The sequence below is a fragment of the Hemitrygon akajei genome, unplaced genomic scaffold (assembly GCF_048418815.1).
Source record: "Hemitrygon akajei unplaced genomic scaffold, sHemAka1.3 Scf000148, whole genome shotgun sequence".
Classification (NCBI taxonomy): domain Eukaryota; kingdom Metazoa; phylum Chordata; class Chondrichthyes; order Myliobatiformes; family Dasyatidae; genus Hemitrygon; species Hemitrygon akajei.
In genome coordinates, this window is record NW_027332034.1 from 711,427 (window position 1) to 726,620 (window position 15,194).

Here is a 15,194-nt window from a genome sequence, read left to right on the forward strand (position 1 = left end):
TACAGTGTGGAGGGAATTCTCTTGGTGTCTGACCCCGGTAGTGGGTGATTTCATGGTGTGGACAGAGATTCTCTCAATGTCTGACCCTGTGAGTGTGTAATGGGACGAGGTGTAGGTAGGTTCACTCTGTGTCTGACACCGGTAGTGTGCGATGGGATGGTGCGGAGAGAACTTCACTGTCTCAGAACCCGGGAGTGTGTGATGGGACGGTGGAGAGGGAGATTTACTGTGTTTCTGACCCCCAGGTGTATGTAATGGGACGATATAAAAGGAGCTTCACTCAGTGTCTGACCCTGGAGGGTTCTGATGGGATGATGTGGAGTAAACCACACTCTCTGTCTGACACAGAGATTGTGTGATGGTACGATGCGGCGGGAGCTTCACTCTGCGTCTGACCCAGAGACTGTGTGATGCGACATTGCAGAGGGATCTTCACTCTGTATCTGATCCGTGGAGAGTGTGATGGGGCCCTGTAGAGGGGCATACACTCTGTGTCTGACCCTCTGCTGTTTCCGACCGTTGAGGACGCAGGTCTGATAGTATACCGTATATGAGCTTCCAATCTCTTTTGTCGATTTTGTCTGCAAAGCCAGGAGAGTGCTCAGGGAGGTTGGGGTCAGGAGAGTGGGCGTATCTCGGGTGCGACGAAGCGGTGGTCAGCCTGGATAGGGATGGGGAGTGAAGAGATCATGGGGACTAGACAATCTCAGCCTGGAACTGAGGCGCAGCTGTAACACTTCATTGTGTGTGTGTGGTTCCCTGTGTGTGTGTGTGTGTGTGTGTGTGTGTGTGTGTGTGTGTGTGTGTGTGTGTGTGTGTGTGTGTGTGTGTGTGTGTGTGTGTGTGTGTGTGTGTGGTTCCCTCTGTCTGTGTCTGTGTGGTTCCCTGTGTGTGTGTGTGGTTCCCTGTGCTACAGTTCCAAGGTGAACACAGTAAGAGTCTCCTTTGTAATCAGTTTCAACTCGAGAACTCTTTTGGTATATCTCACACTGCAGAGACGTGTTTTCTCCCCGTGTCTGACCCCGGGAGTGTGTGATGGGACAGTGTTGAAGTAACTTCACTCTGTGTCTGTCACCGGGGTGTGTGATGGGACAGTGTAGAGGGAGCTTCACTCTGTGTCTGACCCCGGGAGTGTGTGATGGGACAGTGTTGAAGTAACTTCACTCTGTGTCTGTCCCCAGGAGTGTGTGATGAGACGGTGTGGAAGCAGCTTCACTCTGAGTCTGACCCCGGGAGTGTGTGATGAGATTATGTTGAGGGATCTTCACCCTGTGTCTGACCCCGGGAGTGTGTGATGGGACAGTGTAGAGGGAGATTCACTTTGTGTCTGTCACCGGGGTGTGTGATGGGACAGTGTAGAGGGAGCTTCACTCTGTGTCTGACCCCGGGAGTGTGTGATGGGACGATGTGGTTGGAGCTTCACCCTGTGTCTGACCCCGGGAGTGTGTGATGGGACGATGTGGTTGGAGCTTCACCCTGTGCTGAATGCCGGTATTCCATCCCGCATCCCATTCGTACTTGGGACCTCAGTGAAATCACGTCTGACATTACAGTAGATGTTAACTGTCTGTGGGCACCTAGTCTCTGAGACGCTGCTGTACCAGTGTGAGGAGCTCTGAGCCATTATTGCAGTTCACCGAGTGTGGGGAGCAGCAGTAACCCCAGGTCACTGTTTCTCCTCTAGTGAGACTCAGGTCCGACACCAATGCAGGAAGTTACAGCGGTTTATTGATTTCATCATGACAAATGTAAATTAAGGAATGTGTGAACTGGACAGGACGCGGAATCATGTCACTGCGGCACCGCCTCTGAGATCACAGAGCGCTCGGCTGAAGCCAGGATCTGTTAGAACAGTTAGAAATTAAACGTGTATTGCAGGAAATCGGCCAACATGTCCTCATTCAGCGAGCAGGGATGTTCACACATTCAGATGTTCACAACTCCACTCTCAGTCCTGGTCTGGGTTCCTGCAGAGATCTCAGTTCCTTCTCCCCGGTCTCACTGAACCGATTCCATTGCAGCCTGAAACAGATGGGAGAATAAAGATGAAATAAACAGATTACACAACAGTGTCAGTAACAGGGGACTGGGGTTAATGTTTCAACAACACTCACAGACAAATATCACCAGAAAACCCGCGGATCCGCTGATATTTCATCACATTGAACATTGACACAAACTCTCACCAGATCCGCTCCAGACTCGGGAGGGTCAGTATGAGGCGGCGGAGAGCGGGGACAGATCGGTCTGTGAGCGAGTTTAATCCCAGGTCCAGCTCCGTCAGTGATGAGTTTGTAATGAGAGCGAAGGCGAGATCCTCGGCGCCAGAATCCCTGAGACCGACATTGTACAGCCTGGAGATGAGAGAGAGTGAGGGTGAAGGGCACAGAGAGACAGGAGACGGTACAAATCCCCAGTGTTTATCAGTAACACAATTACTGATCACATTAGTGTTCAGTGTCAGACACCCAGTGACTGTAAACACAATTTCCCACAGTCTGGTACTTACCACAGTTTCTGTATTTTACACTCCGGGTTCCTCAGAGCCGCAGAAACCAGTTTCACTCCTGAATCTCCCAGTTTATTTTCACTCAGATCCAGCTCCGTCAGTGATGGGTTTGTTCTGAGAGCAGAGACGAGATCCTCGACACCAGAATCTGTGAGACCGACACCCCTCAGCCTGGAGATGAGAGAGAGTGAGGGTGAAGGGCACAGAGAGGCAGGAGACGGTACAAATCCCCAGTGTTTATCAGTAACGCAAGTACTGATCACATTAGTGTTCAGTGTCAGACACCCAATGACTGTAAACTCAATCTCCCACAGTCTGGTACTAACCCCAGTTTCAGTATTTTACACTCCGGGTTCCTCAGAGCTACAGACACCAGTTTCACTCCTGAATCTCCCAGTTTATTACGATCCATGTTCAGATCCATCAGTGATCGGTTTGTTCCGAGAGCGGAGGCAAGATTCTCGGCACCAGAAACTGTGAGATCGACATTGTCCAACCTGGAGATGAGAGAGAGTGAGGGTGAAGGACACAAAGAGACAGGAGACGGTACAAATTCCCAGAGTTTATCAGTATCTCAATTACTGATCACATTAATGTTCAGTGTCAGACACCCAGTGACTGTAAACACATTCTCCCACAGTCTGGTACTTACCCCAGTCTCTGTATTTTACACTCCGGGTTCCTCAGAGCCGCAGAAACCAGTTTCACTCCTGAATCTCGCAATTCATTCCCCGCAAGTCTAAACACAAACAGACAGATTGCTGAACAAATTGATGAATTGATGAGGGTCTGATGGAATTACTCTCAATTAGTTATTTCAGGAACCACTATACCCTTCAGTAAATCACTGATCGGTGTTCCCATCACTGTCAATGTCCCTCTCTGCCCAGCTCCAGGGTATTCACCGAATATCAGTAATTTAATCTGTTGGTGTGACCCTGTAAAATACACATATTCTGTCTCATTTCTGACAGTTAGAGAAGTGTTACAAAGGCCAGTGTTCTCTGAACTGACAAAGTCTCTAACAGCCCTTCACAAGGAATCACGGAAACCTCCTGTATTTGGGGAATTAGTGGCCAATCACCAGGGAATTTGACACAATTCTTCAGAACCTCATTTACTATAGTTTTAACCAAATCCCTTGACATTGAAACAACACAATGGAACAGTTTCACAGATCAGAGTGAGAGATAAGTCAAGTTACCTCAAATCCTGGCACTTGTGCAGCCCGGGTCCGAGCCGCTGGATTCGTTCACTCTGAATGTGGCAGTACTCCAGGTCCAGGTGTTTTATTGTATCACGAAGTCCGATGACATGAGACAGGACTGCGCAGTCAATCGGGGTCAGTGTCATTCCACGGAATGAAAGTGATTCCATTGATTCCAGTGCGGCCTGAGCCAGTCCAAGATTCTGAGACTCAAACAGGTAGTGCAATGTGTTCAGGAGGCTCCTTTTACCAGCTTCACTCTCTGTGATGGAACTCTGGTGTTTAACCTTCTCCTTCACCCAGTCAATCACCCGGCAGGTTATTTGAAGAGGGAATGGACCCAGAAACTCTTCCAGGCCCCGAGCTGTCATTGGGGAGGAGAGACCAGCAACAAAACGAAGAAATACCTCAAATCGTCCATCTGTCGTGTTGTGGGCCTCATTGAGGAATATCAGGAGATCCTCGGGATGTGGATTCAGGAATTGTGCGACTGCAGCTACAAACTCTTGGATGGTGAGGTGTGGGAATGTGTACACCACACACCGGGCAGAATCCTCTCTCTCCAAAAGCTCCATCAGGAACCCGGACAGGAACTGGGAAGGCTGCAGATTGTAGTTGATCAAATCTCCATCTGTAAACACAATCTTCTTCTCGGACACTCCTCTGAAGGCCATCTGACCAACCCTGAGTAACACATCACGGGGGTTCTCAATCTCACGGCCGTGGTTTTTCAGGATGTTGTAAATATAGTAGGAGTACAGTTGGGTGATGGTCTTGGGAACTCGCTGCGGGTCCCTGACTCTTTGTGTGAAGAAGGGGCCCAGTGCCAGAGCGAGGATCCAGCAGTAGGAGGGGTTGTAGCTCATGGTGTACAGGATCTCGTTCTCCTTCACATATTTGAAAACAGCTTCCGCCACCGTCTGATCTTCAAAATGCCTGATGAAATATTCCTTCCTTTCCTCACCACCCAATCCCAGGATTTCAACCCAGATACTGATCTCTGCCTTTTCCAATACATGTAATGCAGTGGGGCGGGTGGTCACCAGCACTGAACACCCTGGGAGCAGCTTGCCCTGGATTAAACTGTACACTATGTCAGACACTTCACACCACCACTCGGGATCTGGGCACTGGTGCTTTGGTTCGGTGTCTCTCCGACTGTCCGCAAAATCGATTCTGTGTTTGAATTCATCCAAACCATCGAATATAAACAGCAACCCCTCTGGGTTCTTCCAGACCTCTCTCAGGATATTTCCAAAGTAAGGATACTGATCCAGAATCAGTTCCTTCAGGTTTATTCTGCAGTTAATGGAGTTTAAATCCCGGAATTTGAAACTGAAGACAAACTGGAACTGTTGGTATATTTTCCCCGTGGCCCAGTCATAAACAATCTTTTGTACCATTGTTGTTTTCCCGATCCCCGGGACTCCAGCCACTGCTGCCGAACTCCCAGATTTGGATTTACTCCGGGAAAAGCTGCTCTGGAGTAACTGATCAGTCCGGATTTTTTCCAACTCTCCGCGGAGATGTTTCTGTCTACACTCCTCGTGGTCTCTGCCTCTTGCCAGCAGCTCATGTTCCACCAGTGTCCGATCTCGAACAGTAGAAATAACCGTGAGCTCAGCGTATCGATCAACTAGCTGGAAAACCTTCACATTCTCCCTCATCAGGATCGTGTTCACTCTCAGTGTTTCAGTTTGTGCCCGCAGAGTCTCCTTGTGTTTCTGTTGAACATCTTCCATGGGAAGAGAGAACATATTCAAAATGTTAAATGGCTCATCTGACAAAGAACTTTATAACTGCATTTCAACATTCAGTGTTTGAGATTACGTGAATAAATTCAATGCTTCCATGGATATTAGGACAGAAAGTAAAGTTCTGTTCACAGACACCGGAATTGACAGCAACGTATGTCCCTGAAAATGTCCAATCCTCATGTTCTGGTTCTAGTTATTTGTGAAGGTGAACATTCCCCTGATTGCACTTTTTGAGGTAGCTTAAACAAGCATCACTCCCCACTAACATCTTAACTACATTCTACAGAGGAGTGGTTGAGAGTGTGCTGACCTTTTGCTGACCAGGTTGTGGAGTACCAACTCCAGCTGCAGTGCTGCCGACAGAAAACCTTGCAGAGGGTGGTTAGGGGAGCAGAGATGGTTATTGGGGTCTCCCTACCTTCTGTCCAAGACGTCTTTCAGAGTCGATGCCTCCAGAAGACACGGTACATCATTAAAGTCCCCTCGCACCCTCTCCATGAACTGTTTGTTCTTCTGCCATCAGGCAAACGTTACAGGAGCATCAAAACTAAAACCACAAAATAACTAAACAGCTTCCTCCACAGGCAGTCAGACTGCTAAATAGCTGCTCGATCTGACTCTACTTTGGACACTTTTAACTGCACTGGACACTTGTAACTTGATTTTAACTGACATGTGGCTGTTGTGTTTTTCTTTTTATTGTTGTGTTTACTATTTATTGTTGCGTTTGTTATGTTATGATTGCATTTCTCCTGGGGAAACGCTGTCTCATTCTGCCCTGCAGAGCTGATGTACAGTTAGAATGACAATAAAGTTTTCGAATCTTGAATATTCTATTGCAATCCTGACTGCACTCCCATTACAACAAAATTTCACTATATTTAAAGCATTGTTTACCTCATTGACAGAGGATGTTAATGTTGATCTGGTGTGGAACTATGGAGAGCAGGACACTGTGCATTTTGGCAAAGCTGAACACTGGGGAGTCACAGGTGTCCACTGCTCTTGCATCAAAACAGGAGCAGAATACGCGGGAAATACTCAAGTCGGGCAGCGTCTGGGGGAGAATCACAGTGAAGTTGCGGATCGATAACCCATCGGAATGACAGGAATGAAAATGGGTAGTTTTCAATCACAGTGATGGAGGATTGGTGGAAAGATGGAATATGTGATAATGGAAGAAACCGCAAGCGTCTGTCTCAGTGATGTACATCGTGTCTGTGGGCGAGGGTGGTGAAGTCTTGGAAACTGCTACTCATCAGCGTTGCAGTGGGGATGTGGGGCGCTGTCTTATGAGGCCTCCGTCTGTCAGAGTCGACCGTGGATGTCCTACCCCTGCAAGCCGGGACACTCCGATATGGAGAGGAAGCTTTTGCCGATGTAGCAAGCTCTATCTCTCCATGCATTTGATGAACACAAGGGATCGGCAGAGACTGACACAGCTTGGCAGGATATGCCAGTCTGCGTTGAACACCATTTAACACTGACTTAGGGGCTCCAGGTCAAGAATTTTCCCAGTGGGTTTACTCCCAATCTCTTTCCCATGAGGGGTGGAGTTGCAAGGCAGCGGAGCTTTGAGATCAGAGTTTCCCTGTTCCTGGGTGAGCTGCCAATCACGGCTGATGAGCCCCATCTGCTCAAAGCGACTGGCTGTAAGGCATCAGTAACCCACCTGTGCCCCTTCTCCTGTCAGAAGAAACGCTTTACCAGGCTTAGTGGCTGAACCGCATGTGAAGGCCAGGAGCTGGACAGAGGCTACTTGCCACTGGGAGCATTTAATAGGACGTGGCAGCTCATCCGCACTGCCAACCCCCCGGGTATAACAATCTTAAGCAACCAAAGGGCACTGTATTATTGACAATCAATCGGTAAATTGGTTTATTATTGTCACATGCACCACTGTAAACTGGAAAACTTTTCTGCATGCGATCCGAACAGATCATTACATCAAATCGGTGCAATGAGGTCGTAGAAGGAAAAACGGAACAGGATAGTTCAGGGAAACAGTGATTCAGTTGCCAAGAAAATGCAGTGCAGGCAGACAATAAGGTAGAAGGTCAAAGGATCATTGGGAGGTCAGCGTTGAGCTTTTTTGGGACTCTGTTCCTAAACTGTAGAATTCAACACCTAAAACTACAGTACTGTGCAGAAGTCTGAGGTGTATATTAGGACTGACACATTTTGTCTTTCATTTTCTAGTTTGCACTTTATCCCGTTGTGATGCGGTTTGAACGGCATCGTCTGGATGAAACGTGCTTTATAAATAAGTTATTATTATTATTATTATTATTATTATTATTATTATTATTATTATTATTATTATTATCTTAGCCTAAACTGGTAACACTTGAGGTACAGGCATAGCCAAGCACACTCATGTCTCAATTGATAGGAAAATTCAGAATATTTTCGTGGTGTATAGTATTGAGGGTTTTCGAAGATTTACACAAGTATTGCCGTGGGGGCCTAATTTATTAATACTATTCTGTAAAGCCTTCAGGATGATACCAGTTAATGATATTACGATTGGGATAACGAATACCCTGTTCGTGTTCCATAGTCATTCATTTTGTCCTTTTAATTCAACATATTTCCTGCATTTTTTTACTAATTCATTTCTGTAAGTTATGTGTGTTTGGAATGGCTATATATATTTAAAAAGTTGCTTTTGCTTGTTGATTCTGTAAAATTACATCCGAACGTATATCATGGATTACGCTATCTGAAATAATGATCGGACGCAGTATGATATGAAGGACTCCGATAGGACTCTAAAAGTGGAGCAGGCTTGTACTTACTGTAAGTTGTGGTGTTTTTCATCAGTTGTAGTTTAAGCAATGTTTTTGTGAATGCTGTCCACCACTTGATTGTGGTTGTGCAAGTAATGAGATTCAGTTAAACTACTGCAGGATCTTGTAAAGTCGGATTGTTTCTAGTTTCTCTTGTAATTTTCAGCATATATCGTCTTGAACCTATTGGTCGTTTATTCTGTATTTTTGATAACTACATGTGTTAACAACCTTGTCCTGTATTGCGACAATGATCCCTTCTGTTTCTGGGAAGAGTTCTCCAACTCTGAGCCAGGGGCTCGACGCTTCCTTGTCGACATCTAGTCGGCTCAGATCGTGTGGATGTCTTCCGAGGGGAGTCAGACTCTTCCATTGGATAGCGTTTTATGATAGTTTCTTCATTTTTTATGGGTTAAGCTTTCATTTTCGTTCAGTGATGTGTACCCCTTATTGGATTTGCATATGCTTGTACGGAGTGCTGAATCCTGCTTGCGTTATAAAAATATGTCAATAGAGCTAATTGTGGATTTCAGAAAAGGTGAGATGAGGGAACACAACACACCAGTCCTCATAAAGGTATCTGATGTGGAAAGAGTGAGCAATTCCAAATTCCTGGCTGTCAGTACCTCTCAATTTCTAACCTGGACCCAAGATATCGATGCAGCTACAAAGAAGGCACAACAATGACTATATTTCATCAGGAGTTTCCAACATCACTCGAATATTTCTACAGGTGTAACTTGGAGAGCATTGTAACTGGCTGCATCACCGTCTGGTTCATGGGGACTACTGTACAGGATCGGAGTAAGGTGCACACTCAACGATTCAGGAACAACTTCTCCTCTGACTTCTGGTTTCTGAATGGACATTGGACCCATCGATACTGTTTCACTAATCTCTTTTTAAATTTCTATTTCTGCACTACTTATTTAGTTTAATATTTCATATAATCACACAGACATGCATAGTTCTATATGTTCAACTTCCAGGCCCTGAAGCCGCTTTGCTGCTCAGCCAGATCCACTGTCTGACAGGCCACATGTCTCGAATGGATAACTCCAGGTTGCCGAAAGCAGTACTCTACGGAGAACTCTCTCAGGGCAAGAGAGATCGTGGTGCCCCGCGCAGGAGGTACAAGGACCAAATTAAGCAGAGGCTCTCTCAGGCAAATATGGAGGTCAATGAGTGGCAGCCGCTGATCCACGGAAAAACCAAGAATTTTGAGGAACCCAGAAGAGCGACTGCTGAAAAGAAGAGGGGATGCAAGAAGGATCCAACTACCCAAGCGCCTGCATCCCAGCTGCCCCTCTGTCCCAACTGCTCCCGGGTCTGCAGATCCAGAATTGGCCCCTACAGTCACCAACAATCGTGTCGTCATCCAGTGCCACCACCCTCCCCCCCACCTCCCCTCCCCCCCACACACAGACACACACACACACACACACACACACACACACACACACACACACACACACACACACATTTGGGAAGAGAACAGGATTTAGGGTATGTTTCATGATCATTAATGCTTGGTGGAACCCTGTAATGTCCATTCCCTCTAATCCTTTTGTTCCCCGGATCTGGAGTACCTGGTGCTGCTGTGTAAACCTTTCCGGCTGCCAAGGGAGTTCCCGGCTGTTATTATCACAAATGTGTAATAACAACATCCCCCAGTTGTGTGTTATTGTCACAGAGGGGGGATGATTCCCTTCCGAAGTCCGTCAGGACTTTCCAAACCACAAAATTTGTATCAACAGTTCTGTGTGAACAGCACTTGCCGTGTCACCGACTGCTTACAATGCCGGTGATCAGCAGGAGCTCAAGAAATTCAGCTCCGATCTGTGCAAAGTCATCCAGGCAGCGAAACGACAATACAGATATCGTATTCAGGCACAACTCTCCACCAACAACACACACAGCTTATGGAAAGGTCTGTACACCAATGCAGACTTCAGAGCTAAGTGCAGTGGTGCTGCCAACATCGCTGCTTGTCTCCCAGAGGATCTAAGTCTCTTAACGCTCGGTTCGATATCGCCAACACTGAGACCCCGAGGAGAGCCGACAAAGCGACCTGCACATTGGTCATCTCTGAGGCTGAAGTTCGCAGGTGTTTCCAACGAGTGGACAGTCGCAAGGTTGAGGGACCGGACGGCATCCCAGGGCGGGTACTCAGGATGCGCGCGGCACAACTGGCAGGTGTATTTACGGATATTTTTAATCTCATCCTCTCCCACTGTAGAGTTCCCTCCTGCTTCAAATCATCCATCATTGTTCCTGTACCTAAAACGACGAAGGCAACATGCCTGAACGTTTGGAGTCCTGTCGCACTCACCTCAGTAATAAGCAAATGCTTTGAGAGGCTGGTCCTGGACTACATCTGCAGCTTGTTACCACCCACACTGGACCCCCTACAATTCACCTACCGACACAACCGATCAACAGATGACACAATAGTCACTGCTCTGCACACCTCCTTAAACATCTGGAGAAGAGGGATGCTTATGTGAGAATGATGTTATTAGACTACAGTTCAGCATTCAATACCATCATTCCCTCCAGGCTTGACAAGAAGCTCAGAGACCTCGGCCTTCACCCTGCCTTGTGCAGCTGGATCCTGGATTTCCTGTCGGATCGCCGGCAGGTGGTAAGAGTGGGCTCCCTCATCTCTGCCCCTCTGCCCCTCAACACAGGAGCCCCTCAGGGCTGTGTCCTAAGCACCCTCCTTTACTCTCTGTATGCGCATGACTGTGTCGCCACCCACAGCTCCAATCTGCTAATTAAATTTGCTGAGTATACTATATTTATTGGCCAAATCTCAAGTAATAACGAGGCAGCCTACACAGAAGAAGTCATCAGCCTGACACAGTGGTGTCAAGAAAACAACTTCTCCCTCAATGTCGCAAAGACAAGAGGAATGGAGATAGGCTAACCCCCACTGATATCAATGGGTCTGGGGTTGAGACAGTGAACAGCTTCAAGTTCCTTGGCATTCACATCACTGAGGACCTCACATCAATTGTGTGGTGAAAAAAGGCACAACAGCACCTCTTTCACCTCAGATAGAACCATAGAACCGTAGAACATTAGCCCTTCCTGACTGTGCCAAACCATTTTTCTGCCTAGTCGCACTGAACAGCACCTGGGCCAGACCCAGCACTGATCCCCGTGGCACATCACTGGTCACAGGCCTCCACTCAGAGTAGCAATCTTCCACTACCACTCTCTGGCTTCTTTCATTGAGCCAATGTCTGATGCAATTTACTACCTCTCCATATATACCTAGCGACTGAATCTTCCTAACTAACCTCCCATGCGGGACCTTGCCAAAAGCCTTACTGAAGTCCATGTATATAACATCCACTGCTTTCCCTTCATCCACTTTCCTGGAAACTTCCTCGAAAAGCTCTAATGGATTGGTTAAACATGACGCATAAAGCCATACTGACTTTTTCTAATAAGTCCCTCTCTACCGAAATACCTGGAGACCTTATCTCTTAGTATTCCTTCCAATAATTTACCTACTACCGATGTCAAACTTACCGGCCTATAATTTCATGACTTACATTTTGAGCCTTTTTTAAACAACAGAACTACATGAGCTATCCTTCAATCCTCTGGCACCCGGTCCGTGGATATCGACATAATACTTATGCCAGGGCCACTGCAATTTCAACATTAGTCTCCTTCAAGGTCCGAGCGAATACCCCGTCAGGTCCTGGGGATTTATTTACTCTGATTTGCCTCAAGACAGAAAGTACCTCCTCCTCTTTAATCTGTATAACTTCCATGACCTCCCTACTTGTTTGCCTTGTTTCCATAGACTCCATTCCAGTTTCCTTAGTAAATAGAGATGCAAAATACCCATTTAAGATCTCCCCCATTTCTTTTGGTTCCATACATAGCCGACCACTTTGATCTTCAAGTGGACCAATTTTATCCCTTACTATCCTTTTGCTCTTAACATACCTGCAGACGTTCTTAAAATTATCGTTCACTCTGACTGCCAAAGCAACCTCATGTCTTCTTATAGCCCTCCTGATTTCTTTCTTAAGTATTTTCTTACTCTTTGTATACTCCTCAAGCATCTTACTTCCTCCCTGTTGCCTATACATGTTATACATCTCTCTCTTCTTCTTTATCAGAGTCCCAATATCCCTCGATAACCAAGGCTTTTTATTCCTATTCATTTTGCCTTCAACCATGACAGGAACATACAAACTCTACACTCTCAAAATTTCTCCTTTGAAGGCCTCCCACTTACAAATCAATCATTGCCAGAGAACAACCTGTCCCAATCTACGATTTTTAGATCCCTTCTTATTTCTTCAAATTTGGCCTTTTTCAGTTTTAGAACGTCAACCCGAGGACCAGATCTATCTTTATCCATGATCAAGTTGAAACTAATGACGCTATTATCACTAGAAGGAAAGTGTTCCCCGATACACACTTCCGTCACCTGCCCTAACTCATTTCATAATAGGAGATCTAATATTGCATCCTCCCTAGTTAGTACATCTATATATTGATTTAGAAAACTTTCCTGAACACATGTTGCAAACTCTAACCCATCTAGACCTTTAACAGGATGGGAGTTCCAAGCAATGTGTGGAAAATTAAAATCCTCTACAATGACAAATTTCTGTCTCCTGCAGTTGTCTGTTATCTGTCTGCAAATTTGCTCCTCCAATTCTCGCTAACTATTGGGTAGTCCATAATACAACCCTATTAATGTGGTCATACCTTCCGGTTTCTCAGGTCCACCCATAGGGCCTCAGTAGACAAGCCATCTAATCTATCCTGCCGAAGCACTGCTGTAATATTTTCCCTGACTAGCAAAGCCACCACCCACGCTTTATCCCTCTGTCTCTATCACGTCTGAAACATTGGAACCCTGGAACATTGAGCTGCCAGTCCTGCCCCTCCTGTAGCCAAGTTTCAGTAATGGCTATGATGTGATAATTCCATGTGTCAATCCAGGCCCTCAGCTCGTCTGCCTTTCCCGCAATACTCCACGCTTTGAAATATACACACCTCAGAATATTATTACCACCACCCACAACCTTGCTATTTGTGGCTTTGCATGAACTACCACCATTATTTATGTTTACCACCGTTCCACTATCTACTCTGGCACTCTGGTTCCCATCCCTCTGCCAATCTAGTTTAAACCCTCCCCAATAACACTAGCAAACCTCCCTGCAAGTATATTGGTCCCCTTGTAGTTCAGGTGTAAACCGTCTCTCTTGTACAGGTCCCACCTGCCCCAAAAGAGGTCCCAATGATCTAGAAATCTGAAACCCTGCCCCCTACTCCAGTTTCTCAGCCACGTGTTCATCTGCCAGAGCATCGCACTCTTACCCTCACTGGCACGTGGCACAGGAAGCAATCCGGAGATTACTACCCTCTATGTCCTGTTTTTCAACTTCCTACCAAGCTCTCTGTACTCACTCTTCAGGACACCCTGACTCTTTCTACCTATGGCATTGGTACCGATGTGTAGCACGAAATTTGGCTGATCACCCTCCCACCTCAGAATGCTGTGCAGGCGATCAGAGACATCTCTGACCCTGGCACCCGGGAGGCAACAAACCATCCGGGAGTCTCTGTTACGGCCATAGAATCTCCTGTCTGTACCCCTGACTATGGAGTCCCCTATCACTACCGCTCTCCTCTTCTTCCTCCCCCCGTTCTGCACTGCAGCACCAGATTCAGTGCCAGAGATCCGGCTGCCGCAGTTTGTCCCAGGTAATCCTTCCCCCCAACAGTATCCAAATTGGTATACCTGTTCTGGAGGGGAATGGCCACAGGGAAACACTGCAGTAACTGCCCTTTCCCCTTCCCTCGCCTGACGGTAACCCAATTACCTGTGCCCTGTTCCTTAGGTGTAACTACCTCCTGGAAGCTACTATCTATAAACTGCTCAGTCTTTCGAATGATCCGGAGGTCATCCAGCTCCTGCTCCAGTTCCCTAACGCGGTCTGTTAGGAGCTGCAGCTGGGTGCACTTCTTGCAGGTGTCGTTGTCAGGGACACCGGATGTCTCCCTGACTTCACACATCCTGCAAGAGGAGCATTCCAACATCCTGCCTGGCTTATTCTCTAGTCTGAACAAAAAAAAAAAGAAAAACAGCAAAACAGATGGTTGAGATGGTTGAGGACATTTGGGATGGGCCCCTAAATTTTGTGCATCCTGACTGGCTGCATCACTGCCTGGTATGGGAATTGTACTTCCCTCAATCGCAGGACTCTGCAGAGAGTGGTGCGGATAGCCCAGTGCATCTGTAGATGTGAACTTCCTACTATTCAGGTCATTTCAGGGACAGGGTGTAAAAAGTGCCCGAAGGATCATTCTGGACCCAAGTCTCACCAAGCACAAAGTGTTCCAGCTGCTACCATCCGGGAAATGGTACCGCAGTGTTAAAGCCAGGACCAACAGGCTCCACGACAGCTTCTTTCATCAGGCCATCAGACTGATTAAGTCATGCTGATACAATTCTATTTCTACAATTGAATACATAAATACACGCTCACCGCACACGCTTTACTGTAATTGTGCTGCTGGCGCAGAAAAACAATTTTCACGAAATGTATCCATGATATTAACCCTGACCCTGAAAATTTTTATCTGGCTGTTGTCTCATTTTTCTAGATCTGTTATTCATCATCCTCATACTGTCCTCGTTCATATCAGTCTACGCGCTTTCCAGTGCACATGGTGTTTTCCAGAAATTGCTATTTAAGTTCTTATTTTTCTTTGCATATTTCCGGATCCGTTTCAGACCAGGATATTATACCAAACCAATACGTCAATATGGGCACAGTGAATGTTTACTACCTTCGTTATATTTTTACTGTTCAGCTCTGTTTGGCAGATTTTCTTGATCCTCGATGTAAATTCAAAGTTTGTTCAGCCTTGCAGTAAATTCAGATTTT

The 15,194-nt window shown here is 46.5% G+C and overlaps 2 protein-coding genes across 7 annotated transcripts in view; both read right to left on the bottom strand.

Annotated features, from left to right (window-relative positions):
- LOC140723932 (uncharacterized) overlaps positions 1–15,194 on the bottom strand; it is a 522,919-nt gene that overhangs the window by 65,409 nt on the left and 442,316 nt on the right. The gene's annotated exons all lie outside the window — the stretch shown is intronic.
- LOC140723931 (NACHT, LRR and PYD domains-containing protein 3-like) overlaps positions 1,709–15,194 on the bottom strand; it is a 51,953-nt gene continuing 38,467 nt past the window's right edge. For 3 of the 4 annotated variants that reach the window (XM_073038477.1, XM_073038475.1, XM_073038476.1), the window contains exons 8-13: positions 3,714–5,451; positions 3,162–3,248; positions 2,836–3,006; positions 2,510–2,680; positions 2,187–2,354; positions 1,709–2,022 (exon numbers count right to left, since the gene is read on the bottom strand). In XM_073038477.1, coding sequence (XP_072894578.1) covers positions 1,935–2,022; positions 2,187–2,354; positions 2,510–2,680; positions 2,836–3,006; positions 3,162–3,248; positions 3,714–5,451 — 2,423 coding nt within the window. In that variant the 3' untranslated portion in view covers positions 1,709–1,934. Of the gene's footprint in view, positions 2,023–2,114; positions 2,355–2,509; positions 2,681–2,835; positions 3,007–3,161; positions 3,249–3,713; positions 5,452–15,194 lie in introns of all 4 variants that reach the window. The other variant, XR_012098006.1, reaches the window with a different exon arrangement.